Here is a 22,101-nt window from a genome sequence, read left to right as displayed (position 1 = left end):
AGGTTTGCGCTCAGGAAGCGATCGCGGTGTGAGTATAGGGCCAGCCTCGGTCTTTGGTTATGCTTCGGTTTCGGGACTTTTTCCACAGCTTATCTAGCACCAATCTTTCATGATAGTGCTAGCTGTCCATAGAGAGGTAGGGGAGTCTTTTTTCGGGAGATTATTCGAAGACGGGATCGAAGTCGAGACGAAGCAAGGACTCGAGTTAGAGCTGGAAGAGAGAGACTTTCGGGAAATGCTCCAGAAGACCGGCTTCCGAGTACTATGTACGGATACTGAAAAGGTGGGTATCGTGGTGTTTGAGTGTACGAGTCTACGTGTTCGTGTATGCGTACGGAGAGAGTATGTTGGTGCGTAAGAGTAAGCGTACGTACGTGAGTTGAGTAAGGTAGCGCGCAAAAAAGAAGCCGGGTCAAGGTAGGATTAAGAATCAAGGGCCCGGGAGGCTAGAAGAAGAACGGCGGCAATCAATGGCACGATGGGCAGAATGGAAGGCGAGAGAGAGGCTTGGGGGGGACGGAAACGGAAGGTCGGCTTTTGTCAGCCAAAGTTTCGTGGACCGGCAGGAATGGGACTGAAGGTCCGCCGCCCATGGGACTGATGGGAGTGGGAGTGGAAGGAGTGTGGGAATGTCCACACCAGGATGCAATGCAGCGGTAGTAGCAGCGGCCAGTGAAGCAAAGTTACAAACCAGCATCAGCACTGCTTGACTGGGGGGGGGGGGGAGTACTTCGTAAGTTGTAACAAAAGTAAGGTAAGGCAAGGTATCCGTAAGGTAAGGTAGGTGGGCTGCAGGGCCAGGAGAAGAAGACGGAACAGCGGCGTGTGGGTGCGCGCGGTGTAGCCGGGATCTAAGGTAATCATCTGGCGCAATCGTGGGACTGGCAACCGGGGTGTGTGGGAGGGAAGTGGCCCCAATGGCCCGAAGGGGGTGTGCGCTTGCTACTGCTGCTCCTGCTGCTGGTGCGTCTGACTGTCTGTGTCTGTGTCTCTCTGCCTGTGCTGTGTGTGTGGACACTTGGAACGGAACATTGAACAACTCCTGGGCGCAATTGCGACGCCAACTGCAAAACTGCAACGCTCTCAGCGCCAATTCCAGCCATGACAGAACTGTTTAGTGTTGCCAGATTCCTTATTTCATATTCCAAGACCGACAACGGCTGCATTCGTTTTGGGGGCTCGTGCGGTTGGGTTTCTTCTATTGCTTTTTGCAGTTAGGACTCCAGCAACATGACCTTTGCCCCTGCTCTTATCCTGATCTTGGCTTCTGTTAATTGTTTTCCAGTGACGCCTCCTGAGCCCCGAGTCTCTTTTTTATGTTGCTCCCGAGCTTCGCCCCTGACTAAGGTCACTGATTACCTCATGGGCTACACCAAAACCGTCACCCGGCGCCGCGAGTCTTCGCATCATTGCCACGAGTCGATCTTGAAGAACGAGACGCACAAGAGAAAGAGTTTCTGTGTACACTGGAAAGAAGGACGGCACATGTACGGATAGAATTGTGTCGACGACGAACCGACGGGCGTGGCCGAAGTGACCAACGAGATTCGCACGGGTGATCCCAGCCGGCACTGCACCTTTCGGTGCTCGGGCGCCACACCTGCCCCGGGGCCCCCCTCTCACTTCTCTCCTTCCATCTCCTTTTGACCACTTTGCGCCCTTGGTCTATTTCTGGGCCAAAAAGAGATCAGTGGGGGGATCGCGAGAACCTCGCACTAACCTCGACTCGTCCAGATCAACCAATATCTATCCGCTCCTTGTCTGGCGCACCGCCCATCTACGCAGTACCAGTCTGTCAGATGTCACATCGCTCACAGGTTCATTTACTGCCCATCATCCACGAGGACTTGAAGACCTCTTCTTTGCGGATAGGTGTACGACTATGGATACCATTCCTTGACCGGTGAGACATCGAGTCAGGGCTAGGTCCGGCTGTGCATTTTCCACAGGAAGACTATTCATGGCACTTCCCGGGGGCAGCACGTAAGACTGACTGGGCTGACTGGCTTCAACTGACTGGACTTGGGTAAGCTGAGCTGATGGGTGCCAGAACTCATTGCCACGCTCCGTCGCTCACTACAACCTTCGTATCTATCGGTACACACAGACACACCCCTCGCTTTTCCTCGTCCGGGGTCGAGGGAGCGTCTGCGCGAGGAACGGAACACGACGACGCACCTGAGTCCTGAGCTTGGCTAACGAAACATTCGGGGGGCACGGTCACTTGAGGCAGTTTTTTAGGGTCCAAGGGGACTCCTGGGTTCGGATTGAGCTTCAGCCTCAGACCAGCCTAGCATTCTGGGTGACTGGCTCGCCAGAAACCAGTCCATCCTAACTCTCCATTGGACGGTTTAGATCCGGCGCGTCTCGGAGTGGGAATTGTGGGCGCTATGCTTCATGCTCCTGAGAGCCGTGTTCCGTGTCTCTTGAACTGAACACATGAGAATTGCAAATCAACAAGACTGAACGGCGATGACGGCGGCATATGATTGATTCGTGGCTCTGATCTTTATTCCTATGGGCTGATCTTCGTCAGACTCAATCTGTACGCAAGTCTGTGTCTTTCGATTTCACATTGTACTCGGTATCGGTCTGTCGTTCTTAAGACCCGACTTCCACCATGACTTTATTTTTGAGTTTCCGACGGACAGACCAAACAATTCTGTCAACTTCTTTTTTCCAGACCGCCGGCAACAAACCTTGATACACATTCCGATGTCAACAACGAGGGAAAAAAGTCCAGTCTGATATCGATAACGTACGATGCAGGCTTCTGAAGAGAGGGGTTACGACGCTGATTCGACTTACTACCTGTGCCAAGCTGCAACGTAAGCTGCATAACCCATCATCCATATCTGCAATGTATTCGATATCCTTCAAAACCACCCGAATATGGAAGGTAAAATGGCATGCAACAGTATTGCAGCAAGAGTGAAAGAATGATGGCATGTGGCTGCGGATGCCAATTGATCTTCGGGAGATTTTCGTAAAGAAACCCAGTTCCTTGTAAGATCATATCGCCAAGCTCCGGCTCCAACTTCCCACGGTTGCTTCTCGAAGCCGTTTTGGCTTCAGACCAATTCATGAGGAAACGATCATGGCCAGTCTCGCCATGGCTCCTGGTCAACAGTATGGAGACAAAGAGACCAGTTATCTGCCACGCTCCTTTCTTGTCCAACCTGAAGTGAGACCACTGGAGGGAATGCAGAAGAGCTTCCATTCCAATTCCCGTCAGCGGCCCGGCTGGTGCGGGATGCCCCATCCGGCCTCAACTTAAGGTGCGCCTCGAAAATGCTTGCCTTAGGTAAGGTTACTGAGGTTAACACGTTAGGTTAGGTTAGGTAAGTTACCTAGACTTACTCCGTAAGATGTGTCGACCCCACCAGCACCCTGCCAGGTGCCCCCGAACACACTTTGCCCCGCGCCACTAAGGCACCCGACCTCTGTGGCAGCGTCCCCATTCGCTCTTGCAGCGGCCCTGTCTGGACGGGCACCTCAAACGAATCTGACACAAGCTTCGTCCTCAGAACGATCTCCAAAGGAAACACACCACAAACGAACCAAACCCCTTCGCTTCCTCACACCCTTACGATTTGCCAACCTCTGACGACACGACAGAGAGGTACGGTAGCATCCTCCGAAAGCGACCTTCCTTCTCAGCCTCGTCTCGTCCGATCCCCAGCGTGTTGGACCAACCTACCTTCAGCCTCGTCAACCCAACCCCACATTGTGCTATTGCAGGTAGTGACGACAGCTACTCCTACAGCAGTAGTACCCCACCTCGGAGCTTCGTGAACATCACAGACGAGCAGCTCTCACGATGGAGCAAACCAAAGCTCTCAATGCTCTCGAGGTAAGCCGCCCAAAACAAAACTACACATTCTGCTCATCTACGGACGCAAATGCTAACAACCTCCCAACAACAGCCCTTCCTGGCCCTGAGCAAGTCAGCAACATCCCCCCGCGCCGCAGCCGACCTCGTCACCCGCGCAACATCAAATCCAAACACCTTCCTCTTCACAGAGCTCCTCGAGACCCCTCAAATCCAAGCCCTCGCCCAGTCCCCCGACTTCGAACCGCACCTCCGCCTCCTCGAGCTCTTCTCCCACGGCACCTACGCCACCTACCAATCTGCCTCGGCATCGGGCCTCCCCCAGCTCAACGATGCCCAAACCCTCAAACTCCGCCAGCTCTCCCTCTTGACCCTGGCCCGCGACCGCTCGAACCTGACTTACGCAGCCCTCCAGTCCGCTCTCGACCTCCCCTCCACCCGCGCCCTGGAAGACCTCGTCATCTCCGCAATCTACGCCGGCCTCCTCGACGCAACCCTCGACCCTCACCGCCAAGTCGTCCAGGTGAACTCCCTCGCCGCCCTCCGCGACCTCGCCCCGGGAGCCGTCCCGCCCATGATCGCCGCCCTCCGCGCCTGGTCCAGCCGCTGCGAATCCACCCTCGGCGACCTCGAGTCCCAGATCGCAGGCATCCGCGATGCCGCCGCCCGCCGCCAGCGCGAAAAGGCCGCGCAGGACGCCCGTCTGGCCAAGCTCGTCGAGGACGTCAAGAAGGATCCCGAGACGGGGGGCGCCGGTGGTGCGGGAGGCAGGAAGCTCGCTGTCGGTCACGCACAGCACGGCGGCAGCAGTAGTGGGGAGAGGGTAGGCGGCTTCTTGGGCCACACGTCTAGGGCGCAGCGGTACAACAAGCGGGGTAGCACCAGCATGATGGACAATACGGAGGAGATTGACGACGAGGCCATGGACGTGGACGAGGAGGATGATGAGCAGGAGAAGAAGCGTGCTAGCCGACGGAAGCTTTAGTGGATTAGTTGGTTGATGGGAAAGCTGGAGATGTAGAGGGTACTTCCAGCCTCGTCTCGGGGACACTTGTCCCGGCGTTACACTCGGGGGACCATCGGCCAGGGACCTCGTTGGAGGCTCGGTGGCGCTTGATAGACGGTCAGGACGTGGCATAAGATGATGGCTGAAGGGGAAACAGCCGAAAAGTAGCACAGGCATTATCACGATACATTATGAGAACTCAATAAATACAGTCAAGATCGAATTCGATAATACTGACAGAGATTAATCTCTGCCGTTTCCTGTTCTGTGATGCCTATCTAGCGTGCCATTGATAAAATTTAAGGGAATGTAGAAAGTGAATGAATGTGTCGAAGCCAAAAGTCTCCTGTCGCCTCTCCTCTGCCTCTTCCTCTGCTGCCTTGCAGTTTTACCTGCCATCGGTGGCGAGGATTCCAGTGTCGATTCTCGCAATGTCGATAATGATACACCAATGCCTTGTGTACATTGAAAAGAAATTAAATCTGTCCCTTGTTGAACGCCGTGTGCGAGGCTATGTCCCCTTGGGGGCCTCGACTGTCCCTACGCCGTGCCTCTCTGGTATCCTGAATGGAAGACCGAATCAAAACCGAAAATTTGGGAAACTCTGTCGCTCAAAATCTTTGGGGTCGTAACGTTCGTAAAAGCTCTCTCTTTGGGAGACAAAGCGTCCATATTATTACATCCGTGATGTAGACTGAGGCCGCATTGTTGTTGTGTTTGGGGTATTGCAACACATCCTTTGTTTGTTGTCCAGGATAAAACAAGGCATTTTACAACCGTTTGCCGGGGACAAGGATGAAAAGCACACAGAGCGCGGCGTCGATTAAAATTGTGACGGCGAGGACCATGATAGACCGCTTAGCAAGGAGCTTACGAACGTAGGGCTCACGAATTCGAGAGAAGTTGAACGGCGTGTACTCGCTGAGGCCGATGAGAGCGAGGACAGGATCCAGAGAGTACTGGTATGATGCGAGGAAATAGACACCAACAGTGAATGGAAGGATAAGCTGAAAGATAGGTTAGCAGGCGAAATTCAGATATGAGATCATGCATAGACTCACCCAGCATCTGGTAGTTCGAGGGGCATTGAGGAAGATGAGAATAAAAGCAGCCCAGAAGCCACCAAACATGGCCAAAAGACCAACAATCATTCTGATCTGGAGAGTGGTCGGGATGAGGTTGCCAAGGGCCTTCATTCTCAAGAAGTTGGGGAAGGCATCGCGTTCCATAGCCTGAAAGACGTAGTCCTTGGCAACGTCAAACACCTCTGGATCGTCTCTACCAAAGTCCTCAATGGAAGTCGTGACGTCCTGAGTAATGGAGCCCGGAAGAATGATTTCACGCTCTGCGCCCGGAAGGAGGAAGGTGTAGAGGATCTTCTCCGCCGAAGCCCGGATATCCTGTCTCGCGACGGTGTGTGCGGGAGAGTTGGAATCTGTCGTCAGGTCGCGCGGAGTGCTGAAAGCCCCACTGGGACGGCTGCGATGCTCTCCAGTGCTGCTTTGAGGGGAGTCTTGGGCCTCTTCTCTCAGGTAGGCCGACATCTGTGCATCCTGGTTCTTCTCCTTCTCAGTGGCATACATTGATGGGCCGGCGGCGGAATGGCTCATGTCACCAAGTCCATCCAAGATCTGAGAAGACCGCTTGGAGCCCGACTTATCCAAGTCAGGTGTTCCAACTAGGACGGATCTGCGGAGTTCGCGCACATAGTGGCGGCACAAGGACATGTGCTGAGCAACATCGAGCCTATCCTTCGTTAGTGAACAGACGCGTGATTCTGGGAAGCCATTTGCAAATACCAGAAATCGAGATAATCGACGGATTTTTGCTGATCTCTCATGAAAATGTAGAACGAGAAGAGGTCGACGGGTGGCAGGGTTCGACGACTCAAGACCTCAAACAGAGTCGGCAATCGGTTCCGGTGCAGGTCTGGCTGAGGAGATGGCGAGCCGGAGGCCCCAGTTGATCGGTCCTCCATGATATCGAGCGGGTTGGATTCGCGAGAAGAATCGAGAAACGAAATCGGAATTGTGTAGTGATTGATGAAGAGAAGTCGGACGAGAAGGAAACGGCGGCCGACAGAGTCGCTGTCGTCGGGTGGTGCGAAGTCGAAGTTTGGTCGTCGGAGAGGCGCGGTACGGATATCGTAGATGAGGTTTGGCAGGTGCACTCCGCAAAGGTTCGGTCGTAGCGCGGCTGTCTACTCGTCGGTTGCTAGGCTTCCCCCAGGTCGGTTTGTGTACTGAACGAGCGTAAGAAGGGAAGGATCGCGCACGGCGCAAACTGACAGCGTCAGTGTGATTGACGATGGCGCTGCAAGGCGTGATGGCTTGAGTCTTGGATGCCGTTGGGATACGGCATAACAGCAGATCAAGCAAGCACTCAGACCCAGACACTAATTTCGTTCAGGTTGTCTGGTCAGGGGGGATACGACCCACCTCTACGTACTTTCCTCCGAAAAAGCGCGCTTTCCCACTGTCAATGTGGTTCCACCCACACACGAGTCCACTTCACTGCAGCGCCTTAGCTTCTCAGGCACTCAGACGCTTTCTTGAGCAACGTCACGTGCCCCATCTCGAGAAAAGAGGGACAGGTGGAAAGAAAACGCCGCATTACCTCAGCTACCCAGCCACAAGCACAGGCCCCGCCTCAGCCACGGAAAAGCAGGTAGGGCTTGCAATTTCTCGCTTCACATTTTGTGGGATGACCTGCCGGACTACGCAAAACCATCACATCGACAACTTCTTAGACAATTCGACTCCGCGATCCCGACGACCGAACCGCCCAACGAGAGGTACCGCCAAAATGTCGACCAAGCAGAAGAAGCCCGCCGGAAAGCAGCGTTCCGCCATCGCTGATGTCGTCGCTCGCGAGTACACCGTCCACATGCACAAGCGCGTTAGTATTTCCCCGAGGAGAGAAAAAAAAAAGGACGCCGCCGTCGACAGCGAATTCAATGGCCCACGATGGTGATCCGGTAGCATAGCATAGCAATGCTGACAATTTTTGCTCTGTAGCTCCACGGCGTTTCCTTCAAGAAGCGCGCTCCCCGTGCCATCAAGGAGATCAAGGCTTTCGCTCTCCAGGCCATGGTACGTCTTGCTTGTCCCTCTCGAACCCATCCCGAAATTTTGCATCCAAGACCCAACAACACCAATCGGCCCCATATCGAACCACACTACACAGATAGACACCACAAGAATGCTCACTAACCTCGTGATTCGTATAGGGTACCTCCGACGTCCGCGTTGACCCCCAGCTGAACAAGAAGGTTTGGGAGCAGGGCATTAAGGGCGTTCCCTACAGACTCCGCATCCGCATCTCCCGCAGACGAAACGACGAGGAGGGTGCCAAGGAGAAGCTGTACAGCTACGTCCAGGCCGTCAACGTCAAGAACCCCAAGGGTCTCCAGACTGTTGTCGTTGAGGAGTAAAAAGTTCTCTTTGGGATGGTTTCAGGGCGGCATAAAGGCATCGGAGTTGCATTCGGCATTCTAGTCTCACATACAAAATCGACGGAAATGTGAACAACGCTTGATTCCCCACACGACTTCGACGACTTTTTACTAGTATTGGACCCCGCGATGTGGTGGAATGTTATTTTTTGTCTGCGCCAAAGTGCGCGCGAAGGAAGCGTTGCGTATGTGTCAGGCAATGGTGAACGATGACGAAGGCTTTTTGGGACATCATCAATCTCTTGTGGTTCTTGTAACACATCGTCCAACAGGGTCTTCTTTTTTTATCGTCTTGGTCGCGGTCTGCCAGAAGCAGATGAACAGGATATACCCAATCCTGAAGGCCAAGTCCCGACCATGCAATGCAGTCCAATTCCTAACAAAAAGAGTTCCAAAACAACCGGCCCGTAATCATACATGATAGACTCCAATTCTCCAGTGCTCGAAACAATGTTTTCTCATCCTCGTGTCATCCACAAGCAAGCCCGCGCTCACTCGTCCTCAACATCGCGGTGACGAGCGAGGACCTTACGCTTGAACTCTTCGGGGTCCTTGTCCCACAACTCTGCGGCCTCGCCGTTGAGAGGAGAAGCGCTGACTCCATATTAGCATTGGCAAACGAACCACTTTTTGCCGGGGCAACTCACTTGTTTGGCTCGCCCAGCAGACTCTGCAAACTGAGGAGTACAGTTTGAATGTTATAGGCGGGTGTCCACTTGTCCTTGAGGATATCCAAGCAGATGCGGCCAGAGAAGTCGAAGTTAGGGTGGTAGATAGGCGTCGTGAAGAGCACCGTTGGCGCAGCGTAGGGGTAGTTGTTGGGGAACGACAAGCTGAGCTTGAGCGTCAGGCCAGCGTAGGGAGTCTGTTCGGGTCCCTCAATCGTCGCCGTCCACGACATGAGGTTGCCGTCTGCCGAAGGGAATGCTGAGACGCCGGGAGCGGGAGAAGTCATTAGCTGCATCAATTCCGTCTGCAATCTGTAGTCATGAAATTAGTCCGTCTGGTCGTAGATGAGAGGGCAACGTCTTGCAACGAGATATTCATACCTCTTGGTGACGCTCTGGGCATCAGGTCCCTTCCTGGCGCCAGCAATCTTGGCTGCTGGAACGCTTCCGGGAGCGGAGTTCTGGGTGTCCTCCATGCTGTAGTCCATTGTCGCAAATGTCGTGAGGTGGAAAGAAGCAATCGCAAAGAGCACTGGTCGAGGCGAAGGGGGCGTCTTGAGGCTGGGAGGCTGGGATGAGAACTGGGATGAAGCAGGTAGGTGTTTGCTAAGGCAAGGTGATATCCGGCCAGCCAGTACTTATGTGCAGGGAAATGCAATGTGCGGGAAGATGGTCAAGGGGAGAGGTTGGAAGCTTGCAGCGTCAAGAACAACAGAAGGCAATTGTTCTGTAGGGCGAGAAGGGCAGGGATGGGGAATCGGAGACGCTGGTACCTGGGCGACGCGCTGACTTTGGCACCCGCTTTTGGACTAGCGTCGTCGCTGCCGTTACCAAAGTCAGCGGCGAGTACGAAGCGACGACCTTGCCTTACATCTTAATTCGAGCCTTGATCGCACCTTTTTTTACGACAAATTCAACTTTCAATGCGTTAATAATTTCCTCCGGATCAACCATGACTTATGAAAGGTTTCTGTTCTCCAAGAGCGGATTGGACATGCGTTTTCAATTGAGTATGTACTTCGCGATTGGCCGTCTGTGATTTACGGAATCACTGGTCACCTTGTGATACCTAGTGAATTGGGCAAAGGCCATGGTGCTGCAGTTTGAGGGATACCTCGTTTGCTATTTCAATCCTACAAACCTAGCTGGACGTTTCTTCCGCTGAGCAATGAATGTGTCCAACCAAAGGAAAGCATTGTACACTCAAACACAAGGTTATAGCAAATGATGTATTCAATTATCAGCTACTAGAAACACCTGAACCGCAAAGTTGTAGTACAGAGCCTGTACTATGTGTCTATAAGTAAAACGTCTTCCTTGAGTAGGTACTTAGTGTTCATGTCCTTCCTTGACATCAAATTTCGGTCCTCGTAAGCATCGATACCATGTTCAAAGATCAACAATACCCCTAGTCATATCTGCTCTGCAGGCTCAAGTATAAGTGATATCGAAGCTGGTATATATACCACATTTTGAGGAGATGAACTTAATCTGAGTCTAATGCCAATGTTCATTTCTGCTTTACGTAGGTATGCAATACGCTTACCTGTCAAGCGAGAGTTCTGAAGCACACATAATATAGGCTTTGTTAAATAAGTCTAGTCTGTGGAACTTCCTGTCTTTTGCAGCATATTCACTTCAGAATAAAGTGCTTTAGAAAGAGCATTATACAAGGCAGTAAAGGAAGCCACGCTCCTTCCCACTTTTGCACTTCCCTTTTTTTATTTTTCCATCTCTCCTCAGGCCTTCTTGCCCTTAAATTCTTTTTTCCACTTCTACACCTTCCAAACTTATCTCACCTCAGCTTCACAAGTCTAGTGTTATTTTACGCACTATCGTCCTTAATCGTTTGATTTTCAGCTTTTCTGACAATCTGAGAAGATGGACGAGGAAGATCTGATCGAGCTCGGTCCTGATCCTATTGAGGAAGATCTGATCGAGTTCGATCCTGATCCTATTGAGGAAGATCTGATCGAGTTCGATCCTGATCCTATTGAGGAAGATCTGATCGAGTTCGATTCTGAACCTATTGAGGAGATGAAACATCTTTGCTTGCAGGAGGACTGTGTTTGTACACGTCACGGTGTTCAGGAAGATGGCGCAACTGCGTAAGTCACACCTTCCTATACGTAACTGGCGAAAGTTCAGTGATAAACTAACTTAATCAAGACTTCTAAGTACCACAAACTCCTCAACCGAACACCAGGTCATCGTCTCGACCCCGTCATTGAACAACACTCAATCCGGTGTGCAGACAACTCACAATACGACCAGCCCCACCGGAATTCAGGTCGCTCTGCCAAAGAAAGCAGCCGAGAAGAAAGAAGTTGCCACAGCAAAGCAGTACAAGCGAGACCCGAACGTTTGCTTGGTCGGATTCCATAACCACTATTTGTGGGAAACGCTTTATGAAGCAGGTCACCGCTGTGACGTCTGCAAGAGGATGCAAACCAAGCACATCCATACCTGCCCCAAATGCCGTTTCAAGATTTGTTGGGCCTGTCGATGTGACTATGGGCTAACCAACAAGACGGCCAAGTAAGTGCAATGACATGTTTACATAGTTACTATTCTAACATACTGCAGGGAATTGCGCCGCCGACGTAACCGAGTCTAAGGGAGGCTTTATGATGCGGCTCAGTGATCAACTGAGGCAGAGGCAGGAGCGCTGTTCTTTCATTACGCGAAAATTGTGTTCCAAAGAGCAGAGAGAACAGTTTCACTGACTTGCGCAAATTGGCCAGCCGCAGCATCCGATTGCTGAACTCTCGTACGAGAGTTTGGGGCTCCAGTTGTTTGCAGTTTGATTTCTTGGCGGAAATGGAAAGGGGAGAGAGACTGAGGGGTTTCTAGGCCTTAGATTGGCGAATGCAATAATCAGATCGCAATTCATTTTCTAGACCTGTTATCATTGAGGTGCTAGTGATCACCTTCCAAGGTGACTTGACAGCTTGTTGGTCTTGGTGGGAGGTTAGTTTTGGCCACAAAAGCGGCGACACTATAGGGCAGGGATCCTGCTTCTTTGGAGGGGTGTGTTGGAGCAGTGGCGGCGGACTGTTTACCTGACCAACACTGCAGCAACCGCGATAAGAGGGCTTATCGGCCAATGAATTCGCGTTGATGCAGGCGGCAATGAAACACCTTCCATGACTCCAAACAAAACACGCCAAAAGCTCTTTACGCGGTCAAGACGCGCTCCAAAGTGCCACCGCGGGGGGACAAACGACCCAAGACATACACCTCAATCAACATGGTGAGTTCTTGTTGACGCTGGACCCTTGGACCCTTTGTGCGGAATTCGCCCTACGCTAGCTTGATACGTCATCTATGCATTTCATTTTGCCTGGCATCGTTTGCCTGACAGCACCGTGAATCGATATCCCTACTCGCCATTCCATTTCCCCTGTGCTCGGTCGGTCTCAGTCATGAATTAGTCTGCCGCAGACTCTCTCCCAAAACCATCTGAACTTCTCGTCTCACTCAGCAAAGATGCAGCAATCACAGCTGGACCCTCTGCCCAGCGACTTGCCCTTCAGGGTCATCTCAAAGACTATTGGGCGAGGGGCTTATGCATCGTAGGAACTCTACCCCTCAACCTCACGTCCGATGAACCCCGCCACTGACTGTGGGCATCCAGAATCAAGAAAGCTGTTCCTCTGGACGCAAACACGCCCGTCTTCGCTGTCAAATTCATCCACAAGGGTTACGCCGTCAAGCATGGCCGCGTGTCGGCAAAGCAGCTCCTCATGGAGGTGTCACTCCATTCACATGTCGGCCAGCACCCGAACATCATTGAGTGGTTCGCTTCGGGAGAGGACAGCAATTGGCGATGGATTGCCATGGAGTTTGCCGATGGAGGCGACCTTTTCGACAAGATTGAGGCAGACGTGGGCGTTCACGAGAACATTGCTCACCTCTACTTTCTGCAGCTCATCAGCGGCGTGAGCTTTATCCACTCAAAGGGCGTGGCGCACCGAGATCTGAAGCCTGAAAACATTCTGCTATCCGAGACGGGAAGTCTGAAGCTCGCTGACTTTGGCATGTCAACCATGTTCGAGTATAAGGGTCAACGAAAGACGAGTTCCACCCTTTGCGGGAGTCCACCATACATCGCGCCTGAGATCCTCGCGTGCGGCAAGGCAGAGAAGAAGGCATCCCCGGACGCAATCAAGTACTCGCCAGATCTCGTTGACATCTGGTCATGCGGGGTTATTCTCTTCGTACTCTTGGTTGGCAACACGCCCTGGGATGAGCCGTCGAAAGGTAGTTGGGAGTACCAGGAGTACGTGCGAACGAACGGCCGCAGCACAGATGCGCTTTGGGGGAGGATACCGTCAGATACCTTGTCGCTGCTTCGAGGCATGATGAATATTGACCCGAGCAAACGCTTCTCTTTTCGACAGATCCGACAACACCCGTGGTATACCAGGCAAAACCCACATTTGACATCGGACGGCACGATTTCCGACCCGATCAACTTGGCCACGCAGATGCTAGAAAGTCTCAAGATCGATTTCAACCAGCAACCTACAGCCTCCCAAGGCAACCCGTCCAGCAGTGATCCCATGGATATCGATAGTGCCGGCAAAGTCTCCTTCACCCAGCCTGAAACACCCATCAACGACGTCGCGTGGGATTGGGAGCGCCCTGCCCTCAAAGTCATGAACCCCATTGCCGTCTCCTCCACACAACCTCTGACCCGAAGTGTGAGCGGTGTCGCTAACCGGCGCTTGTTCATGGAATCCCTCGCAGAGGAGCCTTCCATCAGCCAGTTCTCGCAGACCCCTGGTGTCCCTCTAACACTCACCCAAGCGGCCCGTCGCTTCCGCGACATCGTGCCATTCGAGTCCCTCACACGCTTCTTCTCTCACGTGCCGCCCCAGCTCATCGTGCAGATGCTCAGCGACGCCCTGCACCAGCTCAACGTCCCGCTGCCGCCCGTCACGCCGAACCTGTACTCGGACCACATCATCATCATCAAGATCAAGACGCTCGACGCGCGTCGACAGTCGCTGCATGGCGAGATTCACGTCGACAAACACAAGCTGCCCGAGGAGCAGGAGCTGCTGGATATTCGGTTCGTGAAGATCAAGGGAGACCCGTTGGAATGGCGCCGGTTCTTCAAGAAGATTGTCGTCCTCTGCAAGGAGGGCGTGTACGTGCCGGATGCATAGGGAGGATGCCGGCTTGGATAGAGTGATGGATTGAAATGATGTTTACGCTGTATAGATGTATAGATAAGACCTGTCACGAATGAAGAAGGGATAATGATGCCCTTAGTAATGGTACTATGAGTCAATACAATACAACCGCTAAGGGAGGCCGAATGACGGCATCAAAGAAGGAGAAGAAACACCACCTCTGACTCCAAAGGTCCATGGTCTAAAAGGGAATTCATGCGGTGACAGAATAAAGGAATAATGCAACTATGATCTTGAAACACTCCGAAACATACCGGAAGAAAACAACGCAGTTCCTCTATCTGAATTTCAAAGAATCAAAGCAAACCCAAAAAACCAGAAACCTCCATTTCCTTCCGAATGCAAAGTTCGCACCTACCAACTCCGTTTACAAACGCACTAATACTGCCACGCCAGACTGAGCCATACCCATCTGTGGCCTCCTACAAATCATTCATCTCGTCATCTTCATCCTCCTCATATTCCTCACTGTCGTCATAACCGCCATCGTTCTCATCGTCCACGTACTCTGCGTCTGGATCGATTCGCTGTTGAGGGTCAGTATAAACCACGTGGAAGAAGCAATCTCCATTGGGGAGGTCTTCTTTGACGATCCGGATGAGCGTTTTGGGGCTGTCCGATCTCAGAGGAAGATATCCCTTATGTTTGCCTGTCTTCTTATAGGCCTCAATAGCTCTTTGCTCATGGTCGTGATTGACTCTGTCAAAACATGTGCCCTCATCGCATCTATCTTGACCCACGTACTCGAGGGAAGGATGCCATGTTCGAACAGTTTCCATGATCAATCCAAACATCTTCATGAATGTTGGACCATGGCCAGTCAGGCCTGTCGTGTTTAGTAGATTCCTGTTACATTGAGGACTTCGACAAACAAACATTTGTAGGTAGGCATGTACCATCTCATGAATCAGAGACGCGACGTTCTTCTCAAACGAAATGCGATTGACCCTGTTGGTCAGATTCTCGTCGTAACGTATTTTGGAAAAGAGTCGAATTTTGGCAAACCACCTGCCCGCCTCATAAACACGTTCTGTATCTGCAAAACAGGTTTGCCCAAAGTCGTCTCTCAAATGACCAAAGCCTGTGCACAACTCCACGTGCGAGTACCTGGGAATGTTAGTGCCAATTGGCTTGTCGGGGTATCTTGTCAAAGCCCCAAAGAAGAAGAAATCGTCAAGGCGAACCATCATTTGGTGCAACGAGTCTTCGAGTTGACGCGCCAAGGACTCGACTTCCATCCGCGAGTATCGACTTTGCTCGAATGCTTCGAGCTCCTCGTTGGTAAGAGCATACCAGGCTTTAGATACGGCCAGCGCGCCCAGGAAAAGTTGGACAAATTCACATCGGGCCACCTCTTGCTGCGGTCGAAGCTGGTTGCACCAGTAAAAGCTTTTGCAGGTGAGGTTCAACAGAGGTGTCGCAGCATACATCGCGACGAACAGAGGGCGGTAAGGCGGTAAATCCCGGGAAGTCGTAAGTAAGAGAATGTGAGAAGGCTTCGGGAAGGGAGGGTGATGACATTTTCCCACCTGCTGATACTGGGGAGCTATGTTCTGGGACTCTTCGCTGACAGGGTTTCGGGTTCCCTGATCAACTGGCATCGAATATTCCATGGTGCTGAGTTGCGAGTTGCTGTTGTCTACTTATGTGTTTACGGTACACGAGTCACAAATCTGATGAGTTGACGATGAGTTGACGATGAGTTGCTGGTGAGTTGCTGGTGAGTTGCTGATGAGTTGCTGATGAAGGAGTGGCTCGAAGTTGTCATTGTGCTCGTCTTTTGTATAACATCGTAGCGACTATTGGATTCTGCAATAGATAACGCCCGACTTCTTCATCGTTCTAGTTCATCAAAAAGAGAAAAGAAAAATTGGGAAGAGTTTCATGGCCTTGAACTCGGGACCTCGAAGGAGCCCAGGTCTGAAGCTTGATTGTGACATCAAACGGTACGCCAGACCACACTCAACTCGGCTTTCATGTTTTTGTTCTGGGAAGAAATTCGAAAGTGTCATAAGTGATATAGTAGTCTATCCTGGTTCTCAAACTCGTCCTCTTGGGCTTCGTCCCCACTCGAGATGCCGCTTCTTAGTGCATTCACATTCTCATCTGATTTGAAGACCTCTGCTCAGACCACCTTGTAAATTGGTTTTCTTCGTAGATAGAAATTTCCTTATGACGAGCAAGCTGAGGTGCGCAGTGCAGAGAAGGTCAGGAGTAACAGGACAACTAAGAAACAGACAAGAAGAGACCAGAGCAAGTCTTTGGCTTTTCTTTGAACACAATGCCGTTTGAGACGGAGTGCCGTTTCGCTCTGCTTTGTCTTCTACATGAAGTTTATTGGCTTCGAAATTTGTCAGCAGATCAAAACTTATAGGCAAAGAAAGGACTTAGACGACTTCAGAGTAAAGCAAGCCACTTAAAGAATCATACCTAGTAAAGCTTTGCAATGGCCTCTGACGTAACCGGTTTTCGAGACTAATTAAGATCCTCGGAAGCCCCCCCATGCCGGTTACACAACTCAACAAACAAGCTGGGGGTTAATTATCGGGGGCCCGGCAACTCAACATTTTGCAAGATTACAAGCAAACACACCTGATTCAAGTATCGGTGTGCCTTTAATTCGCCAAACTCGAAGTTTGCTCCATGGATGACTGGGACTGCTGATCTAGAATTGTTCCAGAACATGGCCATGTCCGAAAAGAGCATCCCGTACGGAGTACTCGTATCAAAAATGCATATAAGTCTGGGAGAATGGGGTTTTGTCACGTTGTGCCGTCGTTTCCAGAGGGTTACAACTATTACGTGGGATGCGTGGTGGTCCCCCCTTTCCCAAATGATCATACTTAATTACCCTGCACAATAAGTTTGCTGGGTCCAAAGGGGGTAAGGTAGTGAGAGCTCCGCAACCCCCGGGTCCCGTGGCGAGGGAGCGGCTCTTCCCGCAAACTCTGTCGGTCCATCGGACAAAACCCTGGATTAAAAAAAGGGAGGCTTTTCCTCTTTTTGATTTTCTTCGATGATGTGCATAATGATACAGGTAGCATCGCCAAAATTTCCTGGAGAAGGGAGACAACAAAAAGGGCGCTTCAGGTCTCCAGTGGTGACGTTTGATGAGTGATATATTATGGGCGCGCGTATCGAACGAAGCCTTGCAAGGAAAATGACGAGTCACATGAATCAAATACCAATTGCCGGAAAATCCTCTTTCTTTTTGATCTGGTGATGCCCAACACTAACCCATTTTTTCTCCTTTTTTGATAATGCAAAAAGAGTAAGAAACCTTGTCGACTTGGCGAAAGCCACGCTCTTTAGTCCGGTATCCGACTCGTGAATTTTCTGGGATGATTGGCCAGGACCCTTGCAAAAGCGCATAACTAAACCGAACCGGAGCTGGCTGACAAGTGGTTCGGAGGGGAGGGGGGGTTTTTCGCTTGGGCAACCGCAAAAGGGGGGTGTGGTCGATCACCAAAGCTGGAAGTTTGTGTGGTCTTTTTCAGGGGATCGAATCCTTCTTACGACAGTACACTAATCCTCGTATAAGAGGCGCACTAACGAAATTATGTACAGATCAAGAAAGCAAACACACAATGGACAAAAGTTTCCTGAGCAAGATGGAGGAGGTGTAGTGTTCATTAATTGAGTTTGTGAGTTGTACGGATACATTTGTTGAAAATCATAAAAAAGAAAAAGAAAAAGGACAAGCTCTTTTTCGCTCTCTCTCGTAAATAGTACAAAACTTTCTCGCTCGGCACTACAGATACCCGATAACCTAAGATTGCAAATGCTACGTTCAGTCGCTCAGCGTGCTCATCCATGCAGTCGATAAAAACAAAACAGCCACACCAACGACAAGGCAGGTCGATAGTCAAACCTTCGCACCAAAGAAATAAAAACAAAACCGAACAATAAATAATCAGAATGCCTCCCAGTAGGTATCTCATGCTGCTTCCAAATCGCAATAACATCAAATCGTAAACAGTGTGTGTGGTTGTGTAAGTCACAAAAGGGGAAGAAGGGCAAAGCTTGCGAAGCTTCATGCCTTCACCTTTTCATGACCGCCAAAGATCTCCGCCATGAGATGTTCGTACGGAGCCAGAGGATGCTCCTCGGCCAAGTCCATATCAGCCATCTTGTACCGTGGGTTCGATGTGTGCATGGCGTGGAAGCCTCGGGCGCACTCCTGCATAGACTGCTCGTACGTGCCCCTCCCCTTGAGGATGGCGGAGGCTCTGTTGGCGGCATCTACCGTGTCGGTGGCGACGTCTTCCAGGACTGCGAAGACATCCTTGCCGGTTGCCATACGGCGGTTGTGAATATAATTCCTGGTCTCGCCGCCAAGTTCCTCCTTGTAGAAGCTGATAAAAAGGCACGCGGTCAGACATACGTCGATGGATGAAGAAAAAGCAAATATACACTAACAAGTGTCCGTGTGTTATAGATATTGGCGGGGGGGGGGGGGGGAATGACTTACGAGAAAACGTCGTTCGAAATGTCGATCACCCTGGCCATGTCAGGAATGGCCTCCAGGTATTGACTCACGTCCGGGTATTGGGCTTTGGGGAAGCAGAAGACGGCGTACGCCACATTTATGCCAGCCAGGTCGCGCAGGAAGTCGGGGAACTTGATCCCGGCGCCCCGCGTGGTCTTCATGTTCTGGAAGCCATCGTGACGCTCGAGCAGGTTGCAAGTCATGAATTTGAGAGCCGAGATTTGCAACAGGCTGGCCATGACGGGGTCAAAAATGTCGGGAGCCTGACGCAGCAGGCCCGCCAGCCCTTCGAGCATGGCGTTGGGCTGGGTCTCGCCGTTGAGGAAGCGCCGCTGGAAGTGCTGGGCCTCGTCCATGCCGCCTTCATTCTGGCCCACGATGTCGTCGTACTGAACGACGAGCCAGGTGAAGAGCCCAACATAACCCTGCACTTCTATCGGGTGACGGGGATGGCACATCTGTTGCGGGTGTTCCGTCAGCACACTACTTATCACAATCACATTTTAATCCATGGAGAATTTCCAAAATAAAAACGAGGTATTATTCAAACGTCAAAACGTGGCTTTAGGGTAGCATGAATGGTAAGGAGGTGGAATACATACCGCAGCTAGTGAGAAGCCCAAGCGGAACCCCTTCTGGGACAGAGGGGTATCGAGTGGCCATCCGATCTCGACGGCTCTCTTGTGCATATATTTCAGCAGCGCTTCGACGGACTCGCGCTTGACCCGTGGGACGCCGGGGTACTTGAGGTCCTCGAGCATCTGTTTGCAAATGGGCTTGCAGAGGGCAGCCAGCCGCTTGGGCTCCTTTGCCAGGTCATCTTCGAGGCGGATTCGCTTCGGGGCGCACATTCCCCACACGGAGCTGAGCATCCGGAGCCACGGCTGGGTAACCGAAACAGCGGCGCTGTTGATTCCTCCAGGGCTGAGACCGGGAGGGCTGACCATAATCTTGGGCGAGGTGGACATTAAGGGCAACAAGTGAGAGCTCAAGAGGAGCGAGCTCTAGAGGAAGGGCGGTGGGTTAGTAAGGGCGGTTAATACTGGATATGAATTGTCGGTGTAGGTAGAGTTTAGTCTAGAAGAAGCACAGACAAGAAGCTAATGACCATATCCATGAAACCTCTTGACGGGGGAGACCTGGGCTTTTTATTCCTAACATGGGCTCGCGATGTTCCCATGGACAGGGAGGTCGAGATGAAAGGCATGTGGGTGGCAGGGCATCGAGAGGTTTCCATTTCGAGCGAGGTGCCGGGGCGAAGGAGAAGGAGGAGGCATTCGGCGGTCCAGGTTTGGCTACGGCGGCAATGGTGAGGTGGTGAGCGAGGCAACGATCTGGAAGAGGTAAGGAATAGTGGCATCAGGGCAAAGTGAGAGAAAATGCGGTGCGATTTGATACCTCGATCGCCAGCCATCGCTCCCTCATCCCTAGGTCAAACCAAACCGTTTGACGGTTCGCCGTTGGCTCGTGTGGCATGTGGAGAGGGTTAAGAGCAAAGTGGGCTTAGTCCCAGTTGCTAGTTCAACAACGGTGCAGGTTTGTCCTTCGTTGTTGGAGGTACACTACTTTTGTGTACACACGCTACAATGTGCATTGGTACCGCGGTCTAGCCAGGGCCCCTAGGGAGGACATTACCCAGGCTGGACCGGGTTGACAAGTTGTTAGTGGAGAATGGGCAAGCATTCCCAAGGATCGTGGCCATGCAATGCAGCAAGAGAAAGATGGTGGTGGTGGTGTACAAAGTTTGTGCGAGAGTGGACGGAGGAAGGTCCGTGACGGAGACCAACCACGCAGTAGACGATGGATCATGGTGCCAGGAAATATCAAGTGAACTAAGGTCGAGTGCCGATACGCAGTCTCGGGTACAGACTACACTACAGAGTCCAGACTTGAGGTCACAAGAGTGGTGTGCTGTCATGGTGCTGGATGTAAGGGATTGTGTGGGTGAGGTAGTGTGCTCCGTAGGCGACTCCGTGGAGGGGGGTTTGATTGTGAGATCATCCCGAAACCGCATCAACTCCCGGATCGCATCATGGACCATGGATGTGAAGCTGTTGACGGCCAGGTTTCCCCAAGTGTGCCTAAAATGGATGTATTCCCGGGTTGACGATATATGTGCAGCGTAGTAAGACCGCAAGAGAGGTGGCTTAGGGCAGTGTCAAAGACGGGAAGCATGGCATATTTTCGGAGGGGGAGTTGCGAAGTTGCGGCGTGCGGTGCGGCGATGACGACGCACGTGAGTTTGTAGTCAGCAAGGAACATGGTAGCCCCGAGTCAGGAGGTGGTGGGACGGCAGGAACGGGTCCCAGAAAAAGAGAAGATAAAAGAGGAGCCCACCCAAGAGCGCAAGAGCCGTCAGCGTCTGTCAGGGCCTGTGTTACTCCGTACCTGCCATCCCATGCACGCAGGTCGCAAGAAGGAAGTGGGGGTCATCTGGGGTCGTGCGAACATTGGCTTCCCAAACATGACATGATCATCTCCAAATTGCTCCTCCATACACTCCGTACCCAGCACACAAACCTAGCATTCAACCCAGTACGGAGTGCTTCTACCTTACTGTCAGGACGGGTCCAATTGTGCCCGCCAACGGTTGCCAAGTGGAAAAGGGGGGCTCTTCCCCTACTGTGTACGTAGTACGAACAGCTTGCCTATCCTTACACAGTATCCGTACAGGCTACCCATAGGTAATCCATCCATGAAATCCATCCCATCAGAGCCGTAATGCGGTAGCCGTAAAGGACCAAGTAGGTGGCTGCGGGCCATGCCTTGGAGCCATGCCGTGGCTTCGTGCCTTGGTGCTGGGGTGGGCGGGGTGGCACGCTGCACTCACAGACTCTCCCAAACCCAGAGCAGTAAAGCTCCAATACACACAAAGATGGCTGCCGCTTTCGCTAGGTGTTCCATTCCATTGCGTCTCAGCTTCGGCGTTCCGTGAGCCGTACGGGTCTGGAACTGTGGACAGTTACGGCGTAGTTGCTTGTTCACTTGGTGACTATGTGGCTGTTGCGGCCGTTGTATGGAATCATTCGAATCAGACGAACACGCGCACGAACACGCGAATTGCCGGATGGCGGATGGGGGCGCAGATTCACCATTCGGAGGGGGTCTCAGTCGGAGGAGGGAGATTGCGTTTGCAGAATGGTCGAGGCATCGGAGCGAGAAACCTGGAAAAACCTTGCTTTGGCTTTTAGATCGCCGAACATTTGAATTACCATGGATGGTCCATGACCTATTTTTCTGCCCACTCGATGTTCTGGGTCTGGTTGTCCTACCTTACCAAGCGTGCAAGCCTGCCACCACCTTGCTTACTCCGTACGTTACGCGAACTTGCGGCTTTGCCTGCGTGTCGTGTCCTGACGAAAGTGTTCCGTTGCCCTCCACAGGTAAAAGGGAAATCCACAAGGTCTTCTTGGTACGTTGGGTCTCTGCACAAATGCAGCAGAGAAGTGGC

General features: G+C 52.0%; 9 protein-coding genes across 9 annotated transcripts; 5 read left to right on the top strand and 4 right to left on the bottom strand.

Annotated features, from left to right (window-relative positions):
• Positions 1 to 1,230: 1,230 nt before the first annotated feature.
• On the top strand, positions 1,231 to 1,497 carry CABS01_14004 (uncharacterized protein; the record flags this gene model as incomplete). The annotated part of the gene is made up of 1 exon (XM_060547344.1): positions 1,231 to 1,497. The coding sequence occupies one exon, from the start codon at positions 1,231 to 1,233 to the stop codon at positions 1,495 to 1,497; it is 267 nt and encodes an 88-aa protein (XP_060393694.1).
• A 2,323-nt stretch (positions 1,498 to 3,820) lies between these two features.
• On the top strand, positions 3,821 to 4,817 carry CABS01_14003 (PCI domain-containing protein; the record flags this gene model as incomplete). The annotated part of the gene is made up of 2 exons (XM_060547343.1): positions 3,821 to 3,853; positions 3,927 to 4,817. 2 exons carry the CDS (start codon positions 3,821 to 3,823, stop codon positions 4,815 to 4,817), a joined length of 924 nt encoding a protein of 307 aa, XP_060393693.1.
• Positions 4,818 to 5,608: 791 nt separating this feature from the next.
• Positions 5,609 to 7,231, bottom strand: CABS01_14002 (uncharacterized protein; the record flags this gene model as incomplete). The annotated part of the gene is made up of 4 exons (XM_060547342.1): positions 5,609 to 5,845; positions 5,900 to 6,584; positions 6,638 to 7,038; positions 7,127 to 7,231. Coding segments are annotated over 4 exons (1,428 nt in total), but the record flags the coding sequence as incomplete, so codon positions are not given.
• A 412-nt stretch (positions 7,232 to 7,643) lies between these two features.
• CABS01_14001 (50S ribosomal protein L31e) lies at positions 7,644 to 8,271 on the top strand (the record flags this gene model as incomplete). Its single annotated transcript, XM_060547341.1, has 3 exons — positions 7,644 to 7,736; positions 7,856 to 7,930; positions 8,068 to 8,271. The coding sequence occupies 3 exons, from the start codon at positions 7,644 to 7,646 to the stop codon at positions 8,269 to 8,271; spliced, it is 372 nt and encodes a 123-aa protein (XP_060393691.1).
• A 512-nt stretch (positions 8,272 to 8,783) lies between these two features.
• CABS01_14000 (ubiquitin-conjugating enzyme) lies at positions 8,784 to 9,448 on the bottom strand (the record flags this gene model as incomplete). The annotated part of the gene is made up of 3 exons (XM_060547340.1): positions 8,784 to 8,886; positions 8,940 to 9,272; positions 9,342 to 9,448. 3 exons carry the CDS (start codon positions 9,446 to 9,448, stop codon positions 8,784 to 8,786), a joined length of 543 nt encoding a protein of 180 aa, XP_060393690.1.
• Positions 9,449 to 10,841: 1,393 nt separating this feature from the next.
• Positions 10,842 to 11,577, top strand: CABS01_13999 (uncharacterized protein; the record flags this gene model as incomplete). The annotated part of the gene is made up of 3 exons (XM_060547339.1): positions 10,842 to 11,068; positions 11,130 to 11,498; positions 11,547 to 11,577. The coding sequence occupies 3 exons, from the start codon at positions 10,842 to 10,844 to the stop codon at positions 11,575 to 11,577; spliced, it is 627 nt and encodes a 208-aa protein (XP_060393689.1).
• An 872-nt stretch (positions 11,578 to 12,449) lies between these two features.
• Positions 12,450 to 14,134, top strand: CABS01_13998 (uncharacterized protein; the record flags this gene model as incomplete). Its single annotated transcript, XM_060547338.1, has 2 exons — positions 12,450 to 12,535; positions 12,598 to 14,134. 2 exons carry the CDS (start codon positions 12,450 to 12,452, stop codon positions 14,132 to 14,134), a joined length of 1,623 nt encoding a protein of 540 aa, XP_060393688.1.
• A 449-nt stretch (positions 14,135 to 14,583) lies between these two features.
• On the bottom strand, positions 14,584 to 15,774 carry CABS01_13997 (uncharacterized protein; the record flags this gene model as incomplete). The annotated part of the gene is made up of 1 exon (XM_060547337.1): positions 14,584 to 15,774. The coding sequence occupies one exon, from the start codon at positions 15,772 to 15,774 to the stop codon at positions 14,584 to 14,586; it is 1,191 nt and encodes a 396-aa protein (XP_060393687.1).
• A 2,420-nt stretch (positions 15,775 to 18,194) lies between these two features.
• Positions 18,195 to 19,618, bottom strand: CABS01_13996 (longiborneol synthase; the record flags this gene model as incomplete). Its single annotated transcript, XM_060547336.1, has 3 exons — positions 18,195 to 18,516; positions 18,633 to 19,108; positions 19,253 to 19,618. 3 exons carry the CDS (start codon positions 19,616 to 19,618, stop codon positions 18,195 to 18,197), a joined length of 1,164 nt encoding a protein of 387 aa, XP_060393686.1.
• Positions 19,619 to 22,101: the final 2,483 nt, after the last annotated feature.

Source organism: Colletotrichum abscissum (assembly GCF_030869225.1).
Source record: "Colletotrichum abscissum strain IMI 504890 chromosome Unknown Scaffold_50.1, whole genome shotgun sequence".
In the NCBI taxonomy this organism is placed as follows: Eukaryota; Fungi; Ascomycota; class Sordariomycetes; order Glomerellales; family Glomerellaceae; genus Colletotrichum; species Colletotrichum abscissum.
This window is presented reverse-complemented; position numbering and strand designations above follow the sequence as displayed.